Here is a 23,232-nt window from a genome sequence, read left to right as displayed (position 1 = left end):
ACTGTGAGGTGATATGATGGTTATACTGTGCATAAAGATATAAAAATATTTTTAGATTGTTGTATAGGTACATTTATTTATAGATACAGGTATATATTATGCTCTCTAACCAAAAACAGACATATGATTTAAACAGGAAGTAGGAATTGGAAAGCATTTGCTTCCTTCTACTCCTTTTCGAACAGGAAATGGTCAGTATTTTATGGGGGATCAGTCTGTGGAGTTTATTTAATATAATGGCTTCTTTATTTCATACCCATTTTTTAATATTTATTAACATTTGTTACTTATATGTTGGAAATAAAGATTTCATTCCTTTTATTCATTCAAATATGAGATGAGAGAGATGATGAGATAGCCTTTATTTGTCAGTTGCAGGTCTTTTGCCCACAACCGAGATGACAGACCTTGCCGACCGTACATACAATACACAAACATCACATTGGGGAGACAGGTCAGGCTAGGTAGCGAGGAAAAAAAACATTGAAATGTGTAACACAAAAGGATAATACAGGAATGCACAGATATCAACACACCATGTGTTAAATGCTATACGACAGCATGCTACTGTGTAAATTAAGACAGTCTCGGTTGTTTCTTTTATCTGACCTAATTTATTGACAGACATTTGATAATTACAAGAGTCATTTCTCGAAGCTCCTCCTGAAATATAACACACTGACATCTTGATCTTATTTATTTTTTTTATTAGAAAATTTGTACAAATTACCTTTTGTTTTTGACTTTAAAAACCATTGTATTTGTATGCATTTTTATGTATTCTGTATTTATTTATTTTTACACAAGACCACAGCTACGACTAACTAACTTCGAGCTACAAAGACAGCACAGCTGAGGCTGATGGTACTGAAATTTATTTCAATAATTTTGGTCACAACTTAAGGACCAGGATAAGCTGAGAGGTGAATCTGATGATGGAGCCAAAGGAAAAGCAGTCCAATCATATATTTGGTTTGTTGATACTCCAACCAACCAACTGTACCATTACTAATATTGAACACCATAATTATGCTAATTTGTAGTAAGAAAACTCTTGAACAATTATTAAAGCATGTTTCTAATACTTCTAAGAAGCTACTATGCATTTTGGCAGGATGTGGGTTTAACCACCTCGTTATTTTTTTTCTTGGTATCAAACTGGAAGTAGAGTATAGCACACTACTGTAGGTTAATTCCTCCTCAGCCGCCTGGAGTACTGCTTAAAGTTCATATTCCAGAGATTGGGGGACGAAACCCCAATAATACAGCATGCGAGCCTTCGGCCTGCGTTTCCATGCAGCAGGCTCCCAGCGTCTCCACCACGCCCTAAGTCGTCTATCTTTTCATGAATCACCACTGCTCTCCCAAACACAGACAGGCTTCCAAACAGTGTTGCATCAGATTCTAGCATTGTATTAATCTTCCCTTGCTGGGGCTCAAAGTTTCCAAAGTCTCCAGGGTGGTTAGGGTGATTTACACCATATGGATTGTAGTGGCCACCGGTGGAGTCACATCCCCGGCTCAGGTCTCCATACTGATGGATGTGCACCGCTCTGGGCTCCGGACTGCCGTCTCTGGGGAAGCCACTAAACCGGAGAAGGACCTTGACTTTCTCCTGAGGATGATCCTGCTTGAACAACACATGGCCGTACACTTTGGGCAGGTCCTCCGGGAGAGAGGTGCTGGGTCTCACCTTGCAGACTGCATACAGGGTGCCGTTGTTCTGCAAGACCTCTGGAGCCAATGTGTCGCTGGATGCTAAGACACATTGTTGACAGCCTGCCAGCAAAACCAACAAAGCAGCTTCCAGTATACCCACTGACCTGTAAGATATTAAAAAAAAAATTAGGACAAGACCCCTCTGGCATGAAGGACAATTAGTGACTATAGACCAATTAAGGCAATATCTAGATTGTTCACCTTGGTAAAAAAAAAAAAACGTCCTGCTATTGCATTTCACAATACAGCAGTACATTCAGAAATATTGTTATTGTTAAGAATCCACACTGGGGAAGCTATAATTATGTAATTATTATCGCTAACATGTTATGTAACTGCTAAAACTCAACTCTACACAGGGTTTAAACGAGCCTCTCTTATATCATAGAACAATTTTACATAATTTTTATTTACAATCTCCATCTGCATCTAGGTATAAGGTGTACTTTAATTTACATTAATGTAAAACTTCAGTGTTTCTAAGTCTGAGGACAAAGTGGCACTCAAAAGCTTCTCAGTTAATGTTTTTCTGACGATGTTTTTAGGCGCACACAACATCGCCCAAAAGTACAAGTGGTTAACTACAGACTAAATGTCGCAGGAATGCAAATAAAGTTAAGTACACAGTGCCAAACAAAGTCCACTTACGCGTATCGATGCATGGTCACCTGTAAAAGGCGCAGAAAAGGCTGTAAATTAAACGTAATGGTTTTCACAAGCCGAGCGCTGCAGGGTGAGGATGCAAAGCGTTTTCAAACAATGTTGTATAAACTCTTGTGAACAAATGGGCGTTGCTGTTTGGCGAGGGTGGAGCAAGGGACTTGACAAGTCTTTTGATGATTTGATGAGTAAATCTCGAAATATTCGACCCCGTTACATTACCGTTCAGTTTGTGGGTAACAACAGAAAATGAAATATTTTATTGTTCTCACGTGGTATCACACGGAGTCATTTTAACAAACCCAGGACGTTTTGCCTGATAAGAGCATAATCACGTCTGTGTAAACTCGATTCATAGAAACCTTAACGCTCAATGTACCACGTTCTCCAACCACGTTTGTCCGTGATTTGGGAGAGGGCGCAAACTGACAGGGTCAGCCTGATGTTGCTTGTGTCGCACTTGTGCCCATTATTATTATTATTATTATTATTGTAATGGCTATCTTTGTTTCTTCTTGGAGTTCTCTATTTCTCTTATATCTAAAATAAGAGTCTGGATGGACAAGAGGCTGTTTTACGCGTCGGTTTGTGCAACAACGACGGTAAAACCATCGTGTCGCTCCGCCATTCGCTTACTTTATTTCTCACAAAACTTTCACAACAAAAGCACCATATCCTTTTCAGGCTTTTCAAAATAAAACATGTAATAACTATAAATGGCGCTAACATTCCGGCCCCTAATTGTTACTGCTAAGGCATAACAATTACATATTAACACAATAAAGCGTCATTTAATATCAACACTCATAATCTAACTGGCTTAACCAAACATTATATGAAACATAAGTCATATGTGTTGAACATATATCTGTTACACATGAGGCTGATATTCAAACTGTTGCCTCCATTTCAAGCAACAAACATAACTTGTCGATAGGCCTCTCCAAAACGCTAGTTTTGGTTTTGACAAACACACGTCTGACAAGTCCATGTGAGTCTGGAACTGTTCTCTCAACCTTTCCCATTAACCAGGAACTTCTTGGTGCACTGTCATCGACTATGAGAACAACATCTCCTGGTCTCAGATTTCTCCTAGTCACTAACCACTTCTGTCTTTCTTGTAGAAGCGGCAAATACTCTTTAGTCCAACGCTTCCAAAAAATGTCTGACAGGTACTGCACCTGTCTCCACCTTTTTTTTGCATACAAGTCCTCTCTTTGAAACAATCCAGGTGGCAGTACTGGCTGCCCTTTAAGAAGAAGTAGATGATTAGGTGTAAGTGCGTCTAAATCATTGGGGTCATTAGACGCTCTTGTTATTGGCCTGCCGTTGACAATTGCTTCAACTTCACATAGCAATGTCCGCAAGCATTCATCATCCAGAGGTTGCTGCTTTAGGATCTGGTTAAGAATTCTTCTAACTGAGCGAATTTGTCTCTCCCAGATTCCTCCAAAATGTGACCCTGCTGGGGGGTTAAATATCCAGGTGATGCCCTTTTGCATGAGCATTTCTGAGATTTTTGAATGATTCCATCCCTTGATTGCTTCACGCATTTCCCTTTCTGCACCCACAAGGTTAGTGCCATTGTCTGATCTCATGACAGACACTTGACCTCGTCTTGCAATAAACCTCCTGAATGCATTTATGCAAGAATCAGTCTCAAGTGAGTGGGCAACTTCTATGTGTATTGCTCTAACAGCAAGACATGTAAACAATACACCATATCGCTTAACTCTGCTGCGCCCATGCTTGACCTCAAAAGGTCCAAAATAGTCTACGCCCACATTTGTGAATGGAGGTTTGTCAGGAATCAGGCGATCTTGTGGCAAGTTTGCCATTCTTTGTTCACCAGGTTTCGCAGATGTCCTTCTACATGTTACACACTTTGACAGGATCTTTCTTATTGCTGAATCTGCCTGTGGAATCCAGAATCTTTCTCTCAGCCTGGATAATATGTAATTCCTTCCTCCATGGCCTGTTTCTTGGTGAATGTGTCTCAGAATCAAAGTAGAAACATGATGACTTTTAGGGAGAATCACTTGATGCTTAACATCTACTGGTAGTGCAGACTCATGCAACCTACTGCCAACCCTTAAAACTCCATCCTGGACAAAAGGATCCAGCTTCACAATGTGACTGCTCCTTTTAAGCTTGTCACCTTTTTGAAGACTTGCAATTTCTTCTGCGAAGCTTTGATTTTGACAAAACTTAACAATCTCAGTTTCTCCCTTTGCAACATCTGCAGTGGTAAGTGAAGATCCCTTAATACATGTTTTGAACTGCTGCATTTGACCTGCAACCTTTTCAGATTTCCTTTTACTGCTGTCACAGCCACTTGCTTGTGACATGAGAAGCTTCCGATGCGCACTTAACCTGCCAAGCAGCTGCTTGAACGTAAGTATACAGGAAACTGCCTTTTTTAGATGGTACCAGTCTGAATAGTGAGAGATCAGTTTGTTCACTGGATTTTCATGTAATTTTGTAACATCCACACTCATCACCTCTTTGACTTCGACATCATTTTTTGGTATTTCTTTAATGTCCGGTGGAATTGGCCAGTTTTTCTTATCTTTTGTCAAAAACTCTGGCCCAGCAATCCAGTTTGAACACTTCATGAATGTCTCTGTGTTCATTCCTCTTGAAGCGTGGTCAGCAGGGTTTAATTCAGAGTTTACATACATCCACTGACTTGGTTTTGTGTTGTCTCTAATAAGTGACACTCTATTTGCTACAAATGTCTTAAATCTGATGTTCTCGCTGGAAATGTACTTTAAAACAGTGCTACTGTCAGACCAAAACACAGATTCTTCTTGTGGCATTTGAAGCTCCTTTCTCATGAGCTTGTCCATTTTTACAGCAACTGCAGCTGCTGTCAACTCCAGACGTGGAATTGTTATCTGCTTCAGAGGAGACACTCTGGACTTGCCCATAATGAATGAGCAGTGAGTTTCTCTTTTCTGGTTTGTGATACGGAGGTAAGTAACGACTCCGTAACCTCTCTCACTGGCATCAGCGAAGTGGTGCAATTGTGTAGATATGACCACTCCAAATCCAGCAGGTTTCAAACACCTGTTGACGGTAAAGCCATGAAGTTTTGAAAGCTCTGAATGCCAAACTTGTGACCTTTGAGCCAGTTCAGCTGGGATTTCCTCATCCCATGAAATCTTCCTGCCACATAGCTCTCGCAGGATGATTTTTGCTGTCAGAATGACAGGAGACAAAAAACCCAATGGGTCATATATTGCACTTACAAATGAGAGGATGCCTCGCCTAGTCTTTGGCACAGGTTTTTCAGTTATCCTGATCTTGAATACATCTGTCTCTGTGCACCAGTTCACTCCTAGGACTCTTTCCTCTGGTAGTGCATCATGTCTCAAATCCAAATCTTTCATCTCTTTTGCTCTTTCCTTTTCAGGAATGGAAGCAAGGACAAGTCTGCTGTTGCTCATCCACTTTGTTAAGTGAAATCCTCCACTCTCACACAATGCAGTCAGGTCCCTGACCATAGTACATGCCTCTGTTTCATCTGAAACTGACAGAAGACAATCATCTACATAAAAATTGTTCAGAACAGCAGTAACTGCTGCTAGTGGCATTTTTTCTTTAGCATCTTCTGCTGCTTTTTTTAGTGCATAGTTTGCACAGCTTGGGGAGGATGTTGCCCCAAACAAGTGCACCATCATTTTGTATTCTTGCAGAGGTTCATTCAAGTTCCCATTTGGCCACCAGAGAAAACGCAAAAGATCACTGTCCTCTGGAGGTACTCGCACCTGGTGATACATAGCTTCTATGTCTGACATCAAGGCAATGTGATCCCACCTAAACCTTGTTAGTACTCCAATCAGTGTGTTCCTTAGGTCTGGCCCTTGCAAGTGTTCTTCGTTCAGTGATTTCCCTTGAAAGGATGCTGCACAGTCAAAAACTACACAGAGTTTTCTTTTCTGGGGGTGGTACACACCATGGTGTGGTATGTACCAAACTCTCTCATTTTCAGGGGTAGTCTTTGTGTTTGGTACCTGAACTGCGTAGCCTTTATTCAGCAAGTCAGACATGAAGCTCTGATACTCCTCGTGAAACTCTGTGTTTCTGATTAATTTTCTTTTCAGATTCTCTGCCCTCTGCATTACTGCACTGCGGTTGTTTGGCATTTTGACAGCTTTGTTTCTCAAAGGAAGACCTATGCGATAATGACCATTAATCCTTTCAGCTGTGCCATTGACAGAATCCATAAACATGATGTCTTCTCGTGACATTTCCTGTTTTTCCTCAGAAGCTTTCTCTGGAAAATCATAGTTGAGCTGTTGCATCAAAAGATTCTCAACATTAGTGACAGAGATGCGATTTACTGAAACACTCAGCTCTCTGTCAGAAGGAGTAGAGCAAGAATCTCTCTTGAGAGGGCCATTGATAACCCAACCCAGGACTGTTCGAACAGCATATGGACCGTTATCGTTACTATGAATAATCTCCCATGGTTCCATAGCCTTGTGCACATCACATCCTATCAAAAGTCCAATGTCTGCGTCTGAATGTGGGAACTTGATTTGCCGAAGATGTGGCCACCTTTTTAAGTCATCCTGTGTAGGGATGTTCTCTCTAGACACTGGAATGTCTGCATGAGTGTAAATGTCAGGAAGATCTATATAGGTGTTCTCATTTAAACCACACACTTCTAATCCTGACAGGTGGTAACTTGTCACCATCTTTTCTTGTCCCATTGTGCGAAGCATGAATTTTGTCTTCTTACCTTCTACACCCAGTTGTCTCATCAGTTTTTCTGAACAAAACGTGGCTTGGCTCCCATTGTCCATGAATGCATAAGTCTCAATCAACTTATTGCCTTTCTTCAACTTAACCCACACAGGAACGATCGATAACACATGAATGCCTTTTCCGGCCCCCGTGGCTCCACAAATTCTGCCTGAAGTGTGTGTTTCATCACTTGTTGTGGGAATGTCTGAGACATTTCTCTGGATGCAATCGTCTGCCTTACTGTCCTCCTCCTTTGTCCAATGAAGCATACTTGGATGTCTCTTAGAGCAGTACTCACACAATGATCTTTTCTTACAGTCCTTACTCAGATGACCTTGTGTCAGACATGCAAAGCACAGACCCTTTGCTTTAAGGAACTCTAGTCTTTCTTTGTAAGGCTGGTTTCTGACCTTTTGACATTCTGCCAGTGTATGGAGTTTTTCACAGTATATGCATGGTTTCTGGAAGGCATTGCTAGTGTGACAAGAAGCACTTTTGTTAATTTCAGGTGACCTTTCATTTGCAGCTTGTGTTACACTTGTAGCAAATGTGCTTCCCCTTTGCCTGGATGATCTAGTCATTCTCACATTTGCAGATGACTTTGCTTTGTCTTCAGCATCCTTAATGTCACCATACAAAGGATCTGCAGCTATTTTTGCTTGTCTGTTTATGAATCTAACCAGATCTGAGAACTTTGCTCTCCTTCCACTTGTTTCTTGAATGTCAAAAGCAGAGACTCTCCACATTTCTCTCATTTTGTATGGCAGTTTAGAGACAATAACTCTGAGGTTCGTGGGGATCTCCATCTCTTGCAGTTGACTGATGTCTTGCATTGCATTGTTACAACCAGTGAGAAACAGTGAATAGCTATGAAGAGCCTTTGCATCATCTGTTTTGATTTGTGGCCAATTGAATGCTCTGTTCATGTAGGCAGTTGCAATTCTCAGTTCATTACCATAATGACAAAACAGCAACTTCCTTGCCTCACTGTAGCCTTGTTGAGGATTCATGTGCTGACAACTTCTTACCAAATCTCTGGGCTCACCTCTGGTGAACTGTTCAAGGTAATATAACCTGTCACTGTCACTGTCAGTTTTGTCATGAATTGTATGGTCAAAGGCTCTTGTAAATGGTATGAACTCAAGTGGATCACCACTAAAAATGGGAATGTCTCTTTGAGGCAAATGTGACAGTCTATGTTGTTTGACTAACATCTCAGTGATATCATTTTGTTTCAACATGACTTCACATAGATTCATTGGAATAACACTGGCATCAGTTTGGTGCAAGTCATCTTCTTGTTTTACACTGTGACTGTTTACCTTTGAATGCCCATCATGTTCACCTTGTACCTTTGGCTCTTGGAAGCTGAAGTGCTTAACAGCTGATTCACACTGTTCCACATCATTTTTACAGCTGTCATATTCACAGTCCTCTAACACTTTTATTTTGGCTGTAGAAGCAGCAATAGCTGTCTCGATCTCAAGCTGTTCTCTTCTTGCTTTTAACTTACATTCTTCAATGTCCAAGGCTTGTCTCTGTTTCAAGGATGCGGCTCGTGCGAGCAGAGCAGCGCGCTCTGCTTCTTCTTTCTGCCGTACAGATGATACCGAAGAAGCTCTGGACGATCTTGATGAGCGGCTACTGACTGAGCTTCTTCCAACGCTGGTACCTGATTTCTTTGCAATTAGTCTAGCAGTCACTGACACGCTGTCATCTGGGCTCACGTCGTCTTGATGCTGATGTCTTGTTACGATGATCCATTTCTCAACTTCAGTCATAAACGCACTGAACTGCTCCGTTTTTGGATTGAACCAGAGCATCTGGTCCACATTCCTTTCATCTTCTGGCAACAGTGACAGTACATCATCATTTGCCCGTAAGAATTCTTCATGCAGCTTTGAAAAGTTACTTAAATGTTCATCAACAATGTCAAGGCTTTCATTCTCTTTCATCAGTCCACTAATTTTATTCATTTTTGAAGTTAATTGTGACAGCTTGGACCTTCTTGCGTTTATGTGCCTGCCGAGCTGTTCTTCCAAACCTCTTTCGGTGTACTTTTGCGCCCTCTTGTGGCCAGTCCCGCTACTGCAGCTCTGTGCCCTGGGCCTGCAACCTTGCGGGTCTTTATCTGCCATCTCTGCCCCTTTTACACAACTTCTTATTCAACAAGTGTTCATGAAACAAAATGGTCTATGACACAAAGCTGAGGCTTTCGTAGTTAGTGTCATCTTCTTAAGACCAAAAACACTGTCACTGACTTATTTGTAAGAAGTTGAGAATCGCAATTGTTCAGTTTTAACACGACTTGTAGCTTAGCAGCATATCATAGTCCAAAACTTTATCCATGAAAGCTTATTTCTTCTTTTCTTAGATTCTTCATGCATACAGCTCTGTGCACTTAACTGACTTGCTGTATCAAACTTTGCACGATCTCATAGCGATGCAGTCGTCTTGTTCGGGAGCATGATGGTTTTACTTAATGTAATGGCTATCTTTGTTTCTTCTTGGAGTTCTCTATTTCTCTTATATCTAAAATAAGAGTCTGGATGGACAAGAGGCTGTTTTACGCGTCGGTTTGTGCAACAACGACGGTAAAACCATCGTGTCGCTCCGCCATTCGCTTACTTTATTTCTCACAAAACTTTCACAACAAAAGCACCATATCCTTTTCAGGCTTTTCAAAATAAAACATGTAATAACTATAAATGGCGCTAACATTATTATTATTATTATTATTATTATTATTATTATTATTATTATTATTATTATTATTTAAAATGAAAGGGCAGCACAGAGTCCTATGAAAAACTAAGTACATCTATTACTGCTCCCACAGGAATTAAGAGCAGCCAGATGTTCCTAATCAAATACACTTGATAGTCAATCGTCAGAAAGTGTGAGCACCTCCATAAAAGCCAGTTTGTTGGTCTGGAGCATTCAGGTGCCGCAGTCTTCCCAGGAGTGGATATCCCAGCAAATGTATACATAAGTTCATAAATGTATTAAGAATAAATAGCTAAATAAAACAAGAGCAGTTAGCATGTTAAATGTTTACATTCATGGCAATACAAATAGAAAAAGCCTGAACAAGTATGGCTTGTTTGGAAGGGTGTCAAGGACAAAGTGTCTTCTTTCCAGGAAAACCATGACAGCACAACTTAGGTTTACAAAGCTGAACAAATCACAACTCCTGTAGAACAATGTCCTTTGGACAGATTGGAGCAGAGTGGAGATGTTAGGCAATAATGCAAAGTGCCACATTTGGTGAAAACCAAACATAGCATATCAGCACAAACACTTCAGGGGTGATGAGGGGTGATGATTTGCAGTAGTTTGCAGCCACAGGGCCTGGGCACCTTGCAGTCAGTTGACCATAAAGTCCTCTGTATACCAAAGTATTCAGTAGTCAAATGTGAGCCCATCTTAGCCAAAAAACTGATCATGCAACAGGACAATGAATCCAAGGAGACCTGCAAATCTACAGCAGAATGTCTGACAAAGTAAAGAATCGTAGTGTTGCAATGGCCGGTGTGAGAGCTGTGCATGAACGCAAACCTCAATGAAATGAAGCACTCTGCAGAGTCGGCCATAATTCCTCCACAGTGATATATGACACTAGGACTTTATAGAACCCATGGGAAAACCTTTCATATGACTTTAAAGTAGAATAAAAAATATTTTTGATCTATGCTCAATCATCCAGGTAAGTAAATCTGTACTGTTTATAAGGTTTCAGTGGATGAGTGACAAAATGTTTCTCCCACTGAAAACGTTACATCCATATGAACACTAAAAATATATATATATAATTTTTTTAACTGTAATAGATTAGGCCTAGAATTTTCCCCCAGTGACACACTACAAGCCCCTACCACCACTTCTAAAACATCTGTTTTCGTAATAATAAATAGATGTGCCGGATTTTCTGTGTGGTACGATTATCAAATTCATTGTTTAAGGACCAGTAGCTCAAACAAATGGGCAAAAAACGTGTTTTTATTTGCTTGTTTTTAATGTGCCAAATTTCTTTGAAATCCAATAGAAAATAAAAAGTATTATATGGTTATATGACTATATATAGAGCATTGATAATAAGTGAAAATCCATTTGAAAGAGATTGCCGTGGAAACACCAGTGAAGACTCCACAACAGTAGGTGGCGCTTGCTGAAATTGTGTTACACAAATACGAAAAGAAGAAAACACTTCGGTCGGAGAACTTGCAGCACAGGAATCAGGAAATATAACCTGCCGGGTAGACCTGTGCCCGCGTTAATTGTTTCACAGAAAGCCACATTTTACCTTTAAGATGTCAAAAAGACATCGTTTGGATTTGGGTGATGACTACTCCTCCAGCAAGAAGAGGTCCGACGGGTGAGTGAAGTCCCACAGTTATCGCTCTCAAACTAGTCGGGTACAAGCTAACTGCTAGCTGCCGCTCTCGGTCACCATGGATGGAAGATGGGAGCTGAGAAAATATAACCCTAAGCTGCTCATGCTGCAGCTCTGCTTTATTCGCTGTTTCTTGATAGCACCTGAATGATCGTGCAGCGCGAACAGAAACGTGCTAAGTGCTTGTATTAAAAAAAAATACCTTAGACGTTGGGCTAACAAACGAAGCATCAACGTTACCTTCATCGTAGCGGGGGCACGTGTGTTTGGCTAACGTTAACATAGCTCCTTATCTAACCCGTGTTGGTTCATCTAGCCAGCCGTGGCTTCGATTTAAAAGACTGTGATTTGGTTCTTAAAATAGCCATCTAATGTTGTACTATACTAGCTGCGAATTAAAATTGTCCTTGGCGCCGATTAAGCTAGCAGAAACTTTAGCGTCTCTTAGCACTCACATGTTTTACGTTGTGCTCGTGTGTGTTTATTTCAGTGAAAACCTCCACAACAGACTTACAGATGCGAAAGAAATCGTGGCAATTCTTTTTAAATTTGCAGGATTTCATTGAGATTGACTGTTCAAACTACCAGTAAAAGTAGGCTAAATATTGACAGTTTGCAAATAAGTATATTGTGACCCATTAATTGTAAACAATTTGTATAAAAATAAATAAACATATAAACTTTTAAGCCCTCAAAGTATTTGATGTGATGTTAGAAACATTTGCTGTAACTGTGTGTGCTTGTTAAACTGACAGTGTGCACCCACTGCAGATATGTCAGTATCTGTCTAAATGCAAAAGTAAACGTCAGGTAGTTTAGAAGTGGCACTGCTATAAGATCATAATTTAAACAGACTAGTGTCAGGTTCGTTTTATAACTTTAAAATATCACAACACAAAATCATAAGTATGAGGACAGCGATGTAGCATGCAAAGGAGTGACAGTTGGGTTCAAGGTGGGCGTGGGATTACACCAGGGATCGGTTCTGAGCTCCTGCTTGATTGCCATGGTGATGGACAGACTGACAGATGAGTTCAGGCAGGATCCTCTGTGGACTATGATAACAGAGGATGGATCTGCAGAGAGCAGGTGGAGGAGAGTCTGGATAGAAAAAGAATGAAAGTCAGTAGAACTAAGACAGAATACATGTGTGCGTGAATGAGAGGGAGACAAGTGGAAAGGTGGAGTTACAAGTAGTAGAGATGGTAAAGATGGATGAGTTTAAATAGCTATGAACTGAGGAAAAGAAATGTGAAGAAGAGAGTGCAGGTAGAGTGGTGTGGGTGGAGACCAGTGTCAGGGGTGGTGTGAGACAGAAGGATGGAAGCAAGAGTGAAAGGGGACATTTATGAGACAGTTGTGTAACCTGCTATGACTCTGATTTGGACATGGTGGCACTGACAGAAAGGTAGGTGGCTGAGCTGGTGATGTCAGGTTTTTATTAAGAGTGACCAGAATAGGCAGTGCATTAGAGGGACAGCTCAGGTTAAGCAGTTTGGAGACGAGGCAGAAAGAGGAGGGATAGTAGATATATTGCACAAACGATGTTGAGTATGATGTTTCCAAGCATGAGGGAATGAGGATGACCCCAGACGAGGTTCATGGATGTAGTGAAGGAGGACTTCATTACATCCATGGGTAGTGTAGTGGGTGCGATAGAGGAGGATGCAAGGGATAGGGTGAGATGGAGGCTCACTATGGCAAATAAATTTGCAATAGGCTGTCATTTAGTGCCTATCAATTAAAGTGGTGAAAAGGTCGGTAGACAGTTTAAACATGTTGAACGCATCAAGCATGCTTGAATATGGGAAACATTGGACAATGTCCCAACTTTACTCTCATTGCCCTGAGATTGCAAACTGTAACCTGATTATTTCTTTTACAATTAGAATGTTGACAATGATGTGCTGTTCTAATGTTGACAGGAGAGACCGGGACCGTGACAGAGACCGTGAGGACCGTTCGAGGGATAGGGACCGAGACAGAGACCGTGATCGGGACAGAGACCGGGACAGAGAACCAAAGCCATCTAGTGCCCCATCTAACAGCACACCCGCTGCTTCAGCCTTACCACCGCTCAAGCAAATGGTCCTACAACAGCAGATCAACCCATTCACCAACCTGCCCCATACTCCCCGCTACTATGAGATCCTGAAGAAGAGGCTACAGCTTCCAGTGTGGGAGTACAAGGAAAGCTTCACCGACATCATCACACGTCACCAAAGCTTTGTGCTTGTTGGAGAGACTGGCTCCGGCAAGACAACACAGGTATGAAGTCAAGTGCATTGGTGCGTCTCTTATGTGTCAGTAATCTTGTGCTACCCTTGCTGAAAAAAGCCAACAGTGTGATGGCACAGTGTAAATGCATATCTTTTTTTTTTTAAATTGATTTGGTTTTATTAGATTCTCTGCAACCTTTGATTAAATCTGCAGATCCCACAGTGGTGTGTGGATATGGTTAGAAGCTTGCCTGGTCCTAAGCGGGCAGTAGCCTGTACTCAGCCCAGAAGAGTAGCAGCCATGAGTGTGGCTCAGAGGGTGGCGGACGAAATGGACGTCATGCTTGGACAGGAAGTTGGCTACTCCATCCGATTTGAGGATTGTAGCTCTGCCAAGACTATATTAAAGTAAGTGGTGCTGTGAGTGAATGAGATGGTTTGATTCAGAGAATCTGCTATTCACTGGCACAGAGCAGCCCAGCCTAACAAAGCATTGTTGTTTCTTCAGGTACATGACAGACGGTATGTTGTTAAGAGAGGCCATGAATGACCCACTGCTGGAACGATATGGTGTGATCATTCTGGATGAGGCTCATGAGAGAACTCTGGCCACAGACATCCTGATGGGAGTACTGAAAGAAGTGGTTCGTCAGAGATCAGATCTGAAGGTATTTTTTTTTTTCTTCACCCAAGTGGGATGTAATTTTAATGTATCTATGTCTTTACAAACAGGTGCTTCCTAGATTAAAAAAAACCAAAAAAAACCCCCCAACTAATCTAGCTGATTTAAAAACAAGATTTAATTTCTACTCAGAATATTTAAAACATTTAGTAAGGAAAACAAAAGCAGGTGTGCCAGGTGAATTATGCTTCTTTCTAGTTGCCTCAGAAGTTGGATGTTGGATTTAGGAGTGACACCACTCACAAGTTGAGTATGTTCCAGTAGTAAAGTTAGAAACGCAACGAGCAGCAGGATTTGATTAGCCATTCATGCATCAGTAGGAAATGGACAGTTCAGTAGGAAATATCACTAATGGAGCATGTCAATGGTCATTAGCCATGTTAAATTAAGCAGTGTCTACTGGAGGTGGCCTTTGATGCTTGCCATGGTTGTAATTTGTTATCACTTTAGTTATCCCCAGAAAATGTAATTTTGCACACAAAGCTGGATTGGATGTGGCCACTAAAGACGCTGGTTAGAATTCCAACCAGGGACAAAGACCAGAAGAGACAGGAAGTCAGAAATTGGGACAGTGTGGAGAATCTGGTCAATGTAAAAAAACAAAACAAAAAAGAAACCTGGGGTAGGCTAAAACCTCCACTTTTAGAGGTTTCTGGTGTGATGTGAAGTTGTGTGAATGACAGAAGAAAATGCAGATGGGGTATTTAATGTATAGAGAAGGATGATTGCATACATAGGAATTTTCATAAAAGCTCCATCTTTTGTTACCATGTAATAACATTAAGAGCACTATACAGCTAATATCATACAGAGATGATACCATTGCAGATATTTGTAAGATTTAAGTATTTTATATACCCACATATAAACTTTGTGTGCAGGTGATTGTCATGAGTGCCACGCTAGATGCTGGGAAGTTCCAGGTGTACTTTGACAGCTGTCCTCTTCTAACTATTCCTGGACGTACACATCCTGTTGAGATCTTTTACACTCCGGAGCCAGAGCGGGACTACCTTGAGGCAGCAATCCGTACTGTCATCCAGATTCATATGTGTGAGGAAGAGGAAGGTGATTGTCTTCTCTTCCTCACCGGTCAAGAGGTAAAGCTCATAATTCTCAGGTTACAGTTCCAGTAGACTTTAATTTGAAGCAGCACACCCTCCACTGATTCAAAATGCAAGGTTATAATACTTTTTTTTTTTTTTTTTTTTTTTTTTTTTTCTTTCAGGAAATTGATGAGGCATGCAAACGGATCAAGCGTGAGGTAGATGACCTGGGTCCTGAGGTCGGAGACATCAAAATCATTCCACTGTATTCCACGTTGCCTCCACAGCAGCAACAAAGAATCTTTGAGCCTCCTCCTCCAAGGAAGCCAAATGGTGCAATAGGAAGAAAGGTACAAGTTTGAAATAAAGTCAAGGAGATTAAGGTTTTAAAATGCATTTCCTGTAAATTTGCTGAAGGTATTACATTCGCAGATGGTTTTTAAGGCTAGTGGAGAATAATGATGACCAATAACATTCATTTTGTACATCGGTTTTAAAGTTATTGCAGTTTCACGTCATTTACATAGTTGTCTTTATTATCTCAATAGCCTGCATTGTAAGATGTAGGTTGTTTTTTTTTTTTTGACTGACACTAGGGGGCACTAAAGTATTCCTGAAGTCTGATTCTGGGATGCAAATGTTACCCTGTGTGTATTACAAATGGAAAGAAAAGAAACTGATTTCTGATAATGCACAGTAGATCAGACCAAGGATAATATATAACAGAATTCTTATGTCTTTAAGAAAAATGCACATTCAGGCCATTTGTGGCAAATAAAAAGTGCCAATACTGTGCTGTGGCCTAAATATAATGGATGAGTTTTGCTTTTGTGTGCAGAAACCCCTTTTAAACAAACAAACAGATTCTCACCTATCAGGTTTCAAATATTTTACATCACTTTGCTTCTTCCCTCAGGTTGTGGTGTCGACAAATATCGCTGAGACTTCTCTAACAATTGATGGCGTGGTGTTTGTCATTGACCCTGGATTTGCCAAACAAAAGGTAGACCAAAAGTGACTCACCTGATTGCTCAGCTTTATGATTAGTTTGGTCTCAAGTGATGTGAAAGTGACTGAAATGTAGATGTTTATGATTTTGTTTTTTGTTTTTTTCATCTCATTGTAGTAATCTATCATGAGAGCTGTTGTACCTAAACATGCTTTGCCACGTGTGTCTAGGTGTACAATCCTCGAATCAGAGTGGAGTCTCTGCTCGTTACAGCCATCAGTAAAGCTTCTGCCCAGCAGAGGGCAGGACGAGCTGGAAGAACACGTCCAGGGAAATGCTTCCGTCTCTACACAGAGAAGGCCTACAAAACAGAGATGCAGGCAAGTGATTTTGTTGTTGTTGTTGAGGTTTGGATAAAGGCATCGTAAACTGTGAAGGACCTTGTATGTCCTTCACAGGGGACACACAGATTTTCAAATGCACCTGAAATTTTGGTTTGGAGGCTTTTGCAAAGAAGCGGCAGTGTGAGTCACAGAAGCCCAAAATGACATCAGCTCATCAAATGAAAGGAAACTTTATACCGAATACTGAGTTATGCTGGACTAACCTGATTCCTGAAACATTGAAATAAAGTTATATTGTAGTAAACTTTCCTAAATTAGAGGCATGCCATCAGACTGCTGCCTTCATATGGATGCAGCAGTGTCAAGAAGTAAGAGTTTACACAGTGTAAATACTGCAGACGTCACTTCACATTCATGATCATTTGTAGATCACGCGGATTGCTTGAATGGTGATCACTCAAGCACAAAGATTTAAACTCTTTGCTGCCTTCGAAGTGAACAATCTGCCATATAAATTCAGCATTATGTCTTCTCCACAGTTTGCCCTTGTACATAGGTCGCTCATGTTGTGTGACAAAGCCTCTCAGACATTATGCTAAGAGCTCTGCCCTTGTTAGCACCTCATATCCCCTCACTTCACCACATCAGGTTAATCTTTGTGCTGCTCGCTCCTTCTTCAGGATAACAACATTCATTATATTTGACTTTATTATCGTCCCTTTTTAGGATAACACATACCCTGAGATTCTTCGCTCAAACTTGGGATCTGTAGTGCTTCAGCTTAAAAAGCTGGGTATTGATGACCTTGTCCACTTTGACTTCATGGATCCACCTGGTAAGTCAGCCTGCAGTCTTATTGTGAACTGTAAGTAGTCCTTTTATGCTAGTTAGCCATGGCTAGCTGACCTCACAGTCTCTCCTCCATGCAGCTCCTGAGACGTTGATGAGGGCCCTTGAGCTGCTTAACTACCTGGCAGCTCTCAACGATGACGGTGACCTGACGGAGCTGGGCTCCATGATGGCAGAATTTCCTCTGGACCCCCAACTGGCAAAGATGGTCATTGCGAGCTGCGAGTTTAACTGCTCCAACGAGATCCTTTCCATTACTGCCATGCTGTCAGGTAATGCCCAGGACTGGGCTGACATCTTACTTGCCTGTTGTAGGCCAAGTCCCTTTGGGTTAACACTTCTGATTACAGGTAGTGTTAAAAATAATCCCAATGTACGTCCAGTTTGTGCACATTTTCTACTCCTCTAAACCAGCCATTCCCAAAGTCAAGAGTGCTGCGGCCCATTTAAAACACAGAATATCCCACGGGGCCCACCAAGTCTTATCTATCTCTTGCATAATAAATTTACTGAATAATGATGAGATGTATAGAAAGCTTATTAAAGAGGTGCTATTATCCTTTTCTTTATTCTGTCTCATGTATAAAAGGTACTGTCAAACTGAGGGATGCTCATAGAGCTGGGTGATATGAGATTTTTTCATATCACGATATGTTTTTTTCATTTCAGGCGATAACGATATCTATCACGATATAAGCCAAATAACTATATTTGTAAGATTTAAATGTGCCGTTGCTCACAAGTAAAATGTGAAATAATCAGCAGCTTGTTTCTATTTAAATATTTATTTCCCATAATAAGTTCAACGGGGTAGATGTACTTAAGGAACATGAGACTTTTTCAGATAAATAAAGGCAAATATTGCAAACTACACAAAAGGCAGCCACTAAAGCGTTTAAGTTTCAAAATAGAACAAATGAAAAAGACTAAATTGTCAATTCCACTTAGAAACAAAATATTAATTCTAAAAATAAATCTTAGTTTGTTTTACAGAAGAACAGACAAAACTGACTAACTTTTGTCAATATCAAATAAACTGAGAACTAAAAGGAAATTCTCAATCTCTCCTTGTTGTATAGCTTAGCTTTTCAAACAGTTTTAACAGTTACTTTAGTCTGACAAAAGCCGAATGACGAATTAGCGCTTCCAGTCAGAGACTGAGGCTACGTCCACACGTACACGGGTATTTTTGAAAACTGAGATTTTCCGTTTTCGTTTTAAAAAATAATCCCGTCCACACATAAAGGCAGAAATGAAGGAAAACGCTGCTATGAACATGCCAAAGCAGCAGGTGGCGCTAGATTCCTAACCGTGCCGAAATGTTGGCCAATCAGAAGTCTAGAAGCCTCGGTGGGAAAAAGTAAACAAAGCTGGGGCACAGAAGCAGAACCGAGTCGTATGTGTGGAGGGACAGTAACTGTGTGTATATGTAAGCATTTAAACACTGCAGAGAGTAGAATTAACAGTAACAGTATTGTAGAAATTCATTTCACCGAAACAATAACGTGGCGCACAGTGTGACGCATGCACCAGTTTATTGTATTTCCAGACTTGCTTTCGGCACAATTTACAGTGCACGCTACTCTGTTTTTTGTCAGACTTGAAATAGCCGAAATACCTTCACACTACGGAACTTCTATGGCTCTTCCGTTCGACAATCTCTCCGGCATTGGAACCATCATCTGTTTTCTCTTCGGTCACGCTCGGTTGATTTTTCTAGTCGGCACACTCATTTCCTCCATTACGCGCTGGCTCCATTACCCGCTGGCTGCTTCCCAAACAAACACACGTGCGGCTTGGCACTTGTGCTGTACCTAACAAGTCACGCGACGTGACGCTGCGGCTGTGATTGGTTCGGCTCTGCGCTACTTAATTTGGATTGGCTGACCTTTTCTTTTTTTTTTTTTTTTTTTTTTTTTTTTTTTTGAGGACAAGAGCGGCGAGGTCTATCGCGATAGCTTAATTTCTCTATTGAGTAAAAGTTATATCGCGATACATATCGTTATCGTTCTATCGCCCAGCTCTAGATGCTCATATTGAATAGGCTAAAGTTTTAAAAGCAAAGATCCACATTTGTGTGAACAAACCTTGTGAGACACAATCTTCAGACTGCTCTAAATGATTTCCTCTTGATTTCTGAGGTTTTTCCCCTACTCCTGGCTTTGTTTGATTTCAATGAGAGCAGATAACGTTAATATGATTATCTAAGCCACGTAGCTCTGGCTGTGAGGACATCAGCCCCCATCAGAATTGAGGGGTAACAAATGAATAATAAACTGACTCATGCAAAGCTGCTCTTGTAGAGACCAAAAAAAGAGATCTGGGGGTCACTTATGCCCCTTTTAAGATTTAACAACTAAGCGCTGACTTAATGTTTACGGAAGTACTCAGAAAACAAGTGCAGATCGTTTGTAGTGCCTTGTCCAGGATTATGACAACTGAACAGGCTGATATTTCAGATGCTTGTCAATACATATATGACACATTTCATGCCAGTATTAGTCACAACTGATGTTATTTATATTGAATCATATATTCATCAGGGTGGTTTGTTGGAGAGTTTATTTTTGATTTTAGTACAAATAAGGAAATAATGAATCAGTTGGAAAAAGACAATAAAATACTCATATTTCTGTTTTGTTTTTTTGCCACAGGCATGTAGGTCAATACGACTTCATATATTAAGTCTTAACTTTAAATCTCAGGTTTTTGTTTGGGGTTTTTTTTTCTTGCATTTTTGTTAATAGAAAGCAAGTTTTTCACGAGTGCTTCATCATTAAAGAAAGTGGATAGGGCAGGCACCACTTGGACGTTTTTCATATTTATTGAATTTTCTTTTTTGAAGTAACACTTTAAAAATTAATGTTGCACTGTAGAGTAACATGTAGCTCAGATGTGTTTCAGTCTTCCACTTACTAAAAGGCCTAACACTCATGTAGCTAAAGTAAGATCTGTGAGTTTTGGAAAGGTTCAACGTTGTTGGTGTCCCTAACACTCTGCAGCTGTGTGAAAACTCTTGTTTTACAGATGTGGTTAAATGACCCCTCTCTACGAGCTAGTAACCATTACAGTTGGGAATGACCATGAGAACAGACTGCAGCTCCCTCTTATAGAGCTTGTGGTCCTGCCCTGTCCCAAGCAGTGTCGAGTGCCCTAGCATCATAGGCTTTGCTGCATTTTTCTGTGAATGTTTGACTCATCCCTATGGGCGGCTTTGTTGGGGCCCATACCAACCTTGTTTAGTCCCACAGTGTTTTGTCCGTCCTACGGAGGCTAAGAAGGCAGCAGACGAGTCCAAGATGAGGTTTGCTCACATTGATGGAGACCACTTGACGCTGCTCAACGTCTATCACGCCTTCAAACAAAGTGAGCATCAGTCCACGTTTTATTTGGATTTCTGCATGATGAAGTTAAACCTGCATTAATTTGTTTTTTTTGTTGTTGTTTTTTTTACACACACTTTATGGTCAGCAGAATAAGATGAAAGTGCAACATATGAGCTTTTAAAGCTAAAGAAAACGTGCTGAAGAAAGATGTGTTTATAATGGAGCAGTAGAGTGGTTGAATGTTATATGATATGTGAGCATTCGTACAGAAAAATACAGTAGATGAATACAATGAGAGTTGTTAAAACAGTCACAGGTGGCTTCTGGATAACCAGCCTGAGCAGAGATTTCAAAGACAGCACTGACTCTGCTGACCAGATTTCCTCAGGCAGTTTATTCCAATGCTTCAGGGATCTGACTGTGAATGTTCCTGGAAACAGCTGAACCTCTCTGTTACATACAGGCTAGTATGCAACAGAGAGGTTTGAGGTGTTGTGTGACAAGACTCAAATGTATAACCTATTGAGAGCTACTGAGGTGACAGGAATATGCGTTTTTGTGTCCTCATGCATCATTTTGGTTTAAAATGACTAATTCAGTACATGATTTGTAGACATTTATGCTTGAAAACATGTTTCATCTGACATATTTTAAAGATAAAGAGTCATGATCTATTTTTTATTAACAACTCATTTGGGGATTAGTTCAATTTTGATGATCTAGTTAGCACCTTAGACTTGAATGTGTCTCATGCCTTTTTCCAGACCATGAGTCTAACCAGTGGTGCTATGACAACTTTGTCAACTACCGCTCGCTGATGTCTGCCGACAATGTGCGGCAGCAGCTGTCCAGGATCATGGACCGCTTCAACTTGCCTCGTCGGAGCACGGAGTTCACAAGCAGAGATTACTACATCAACATCCGACGGGCGCTCTGCACCGGCTTCTTCATGCAGGTGAGCAGACATAATAGATTTGGAGGAGGAAGAAGAAGGAGCTTTGGGATGCTTTGAGGACGGTCTGTTGTTCAGTTTGGAATCAAACGCACATGAGTTTTGTTAAAACCTTTGCAGCCATAAACCGAGACACAGTACAGCGAAAAACGTGTATATTAGGAAAGCTGCTTTTGATTTTGAATGGATCTAAATTATTCTGTTACCCCAATTTTCTAATGATTGATTTATCTTTTCAGCCCAGGTTAAAAAATGTGGTCAGTGTTCCTCTCTGGCAGTAAACTGAAGTCTGCTATCAGCCTGTTAGTGGGCTTAGTGTTGAAAAGGATTTTATTGTTATCCTTTTTCAAATTATTCTTTTGGACCTCCCTGCAGGTGGCTCATTTGGAGCGCACAGGCCATTACCTCACAGTGAAAGACAACCAAGTGGTCCAGCTGCACCCATCTACAGTCCTGGACCACAAACCAGAGTGGGTGCTCTACAACGAGTTTGTCCTCACCACCAAGAACTACATCCGCACATGCACAGACATCAAGCCAGAGTGGTACGTGTACAGACAATAAGATCTCACTAAAAGCTGTTATTTTAACATGTGTTGCGTTAGCTGAATGACGGGGTCATCCATGTTCTCCTGTCTCTGTTACAGGCTGGTGAAGATTGCACCTCAGTACTACGAAATGAGTAACTTCCCACAATGTGAAGCTAAGCGACAGCTGGAGCGAATCATTGCCAAACTAGAGAGCAAAGAGTATTCCCAGTACTGAACAACAGCCAACAAGTGTCCTGGAAAAACAACTGCTTACTTTAGTTTTAGATCTTTCTCTCATTGTATCTTAATGTTTCAAATTTGACTTTTTGATTATTTTTTAAAAATATTTTCTTTGCCCCCCCCCCATCAATGTTAATTCTGTAACTACGTGTACCGTCAGATAAAATGTCAACAACAGTGGTTAGACCCGGTCGTAATTACTGAAACGGAATAACAAATGTGTTATTTAGATGTGGTTGAATTTTGTTTAGGAAACTGCTGAGTCATAAACGTTTGTGCTTGCTTTGTTTCTTTAAAACAATGAGCTTTGACTTCATTTCTCTGTATAAATTAATTAGTAAAGTCAGTTATCCGAAAGACAGTTTGATCCGTGGTTTTTGTGCTTTTGTCTAGATGCTTTTGGTTGACTAAATATGGAAATGAAGGTTGGGTAAAGTGAATCAGTACTTGAACACCTGCTGTTTAAAAAAGAATGATCTACTTCAGTGCAGCGTTATGTTTATGCATAACATGACTTTAGAAATTCTGGGAAAATCCAATAAACGGTTTGGACTTCGACTCGGCCACAATA

General features: G+C 40.7%; 3 protein-coding genes across 3 annotated transcripts in view; 1 reads left to right on the top strand and 2 right to left on the bottom strand.

Moving 5' to 3' along the window:
* The window catches only part of gucy1a1 (guanylate cyclase 1 soluble subunit alpha 1), a 250,801-nt gene that overhangs the window by 109,712 nt on the left and 117,857 nt on the right, over nt 1-23,232 (bottom strand). The gene's annotated exons all lie outside the window — the stretch shown is intronic.
* LOC101486970 (superoxide dismutase 3) lies at nt 346-2,520 on the bottom strand. Its single transcript, XM_004549496.2, has 2 exons — nt 2,368-2,520; nt 346-1,823 (listed from the first exon to the last, which is right to left on the bottom strand). Exons 1-2 carry the CDS (start codon nt 2,379-2,381, stop codon nt 1,190-1,192), a joined length of 648 nt encoding a protein of 215 aa, XP_004549553.1. The 5' UTR covers nt 2,382-2,520; the 3' UTR covers nt 346-1,189.
* Nucleotides 11,301-23,018, top strand: LOC101486686 (ATP-dependent RNA helicase DHX15). The gene is made up of 14 exons (XM_004549495.5): nt 11,301-11,506; nt 13,450-13,792; nt 13,958-14,151; nt 14,252-14,411; nt 15,307-15,525; nt 15,654-15,821; nt 16,388-16,474; nt 16,651-16,800; nt 17,491-17,599; nt 17,694-17,885; nt 20,857-20,979; nt 21,704-21,894; nt 22,267-22,436; nt 22,539-23,018. The coding sequence occupies exons 1-14, from the start codon at nt 11,442-11,444 to the stop codon at nt 22,654-22,656; spliced, it is 2,289 nt and encodes a 762-aa protein (XP_004549552.1). The 5' UTR covers nt 11,301-11,441; the 3' UTR covers nt 22,657-23,018.

The sequence above is a fragment of the Maylandia zebra genome, linkage group LG6, assembly GCF_041146795.1.
Source record: "Maylandia zebra isolate NMK-2024a linkage group LG6, Mzebra_GT3a, whole genome shotgun sequence".
Classification (NCBI taxonomy): Eukaryota; Metazoa; Chordata; class Actinopteri; order Cichliformes; family Cichlidae; genus Maylandia; species Maylandia zebra.
The sequence above is the reverse complement of the archived record's forward strand: the minus strand, read 5'-3'. Positions and strand labels throughout refer to the sequence as shown.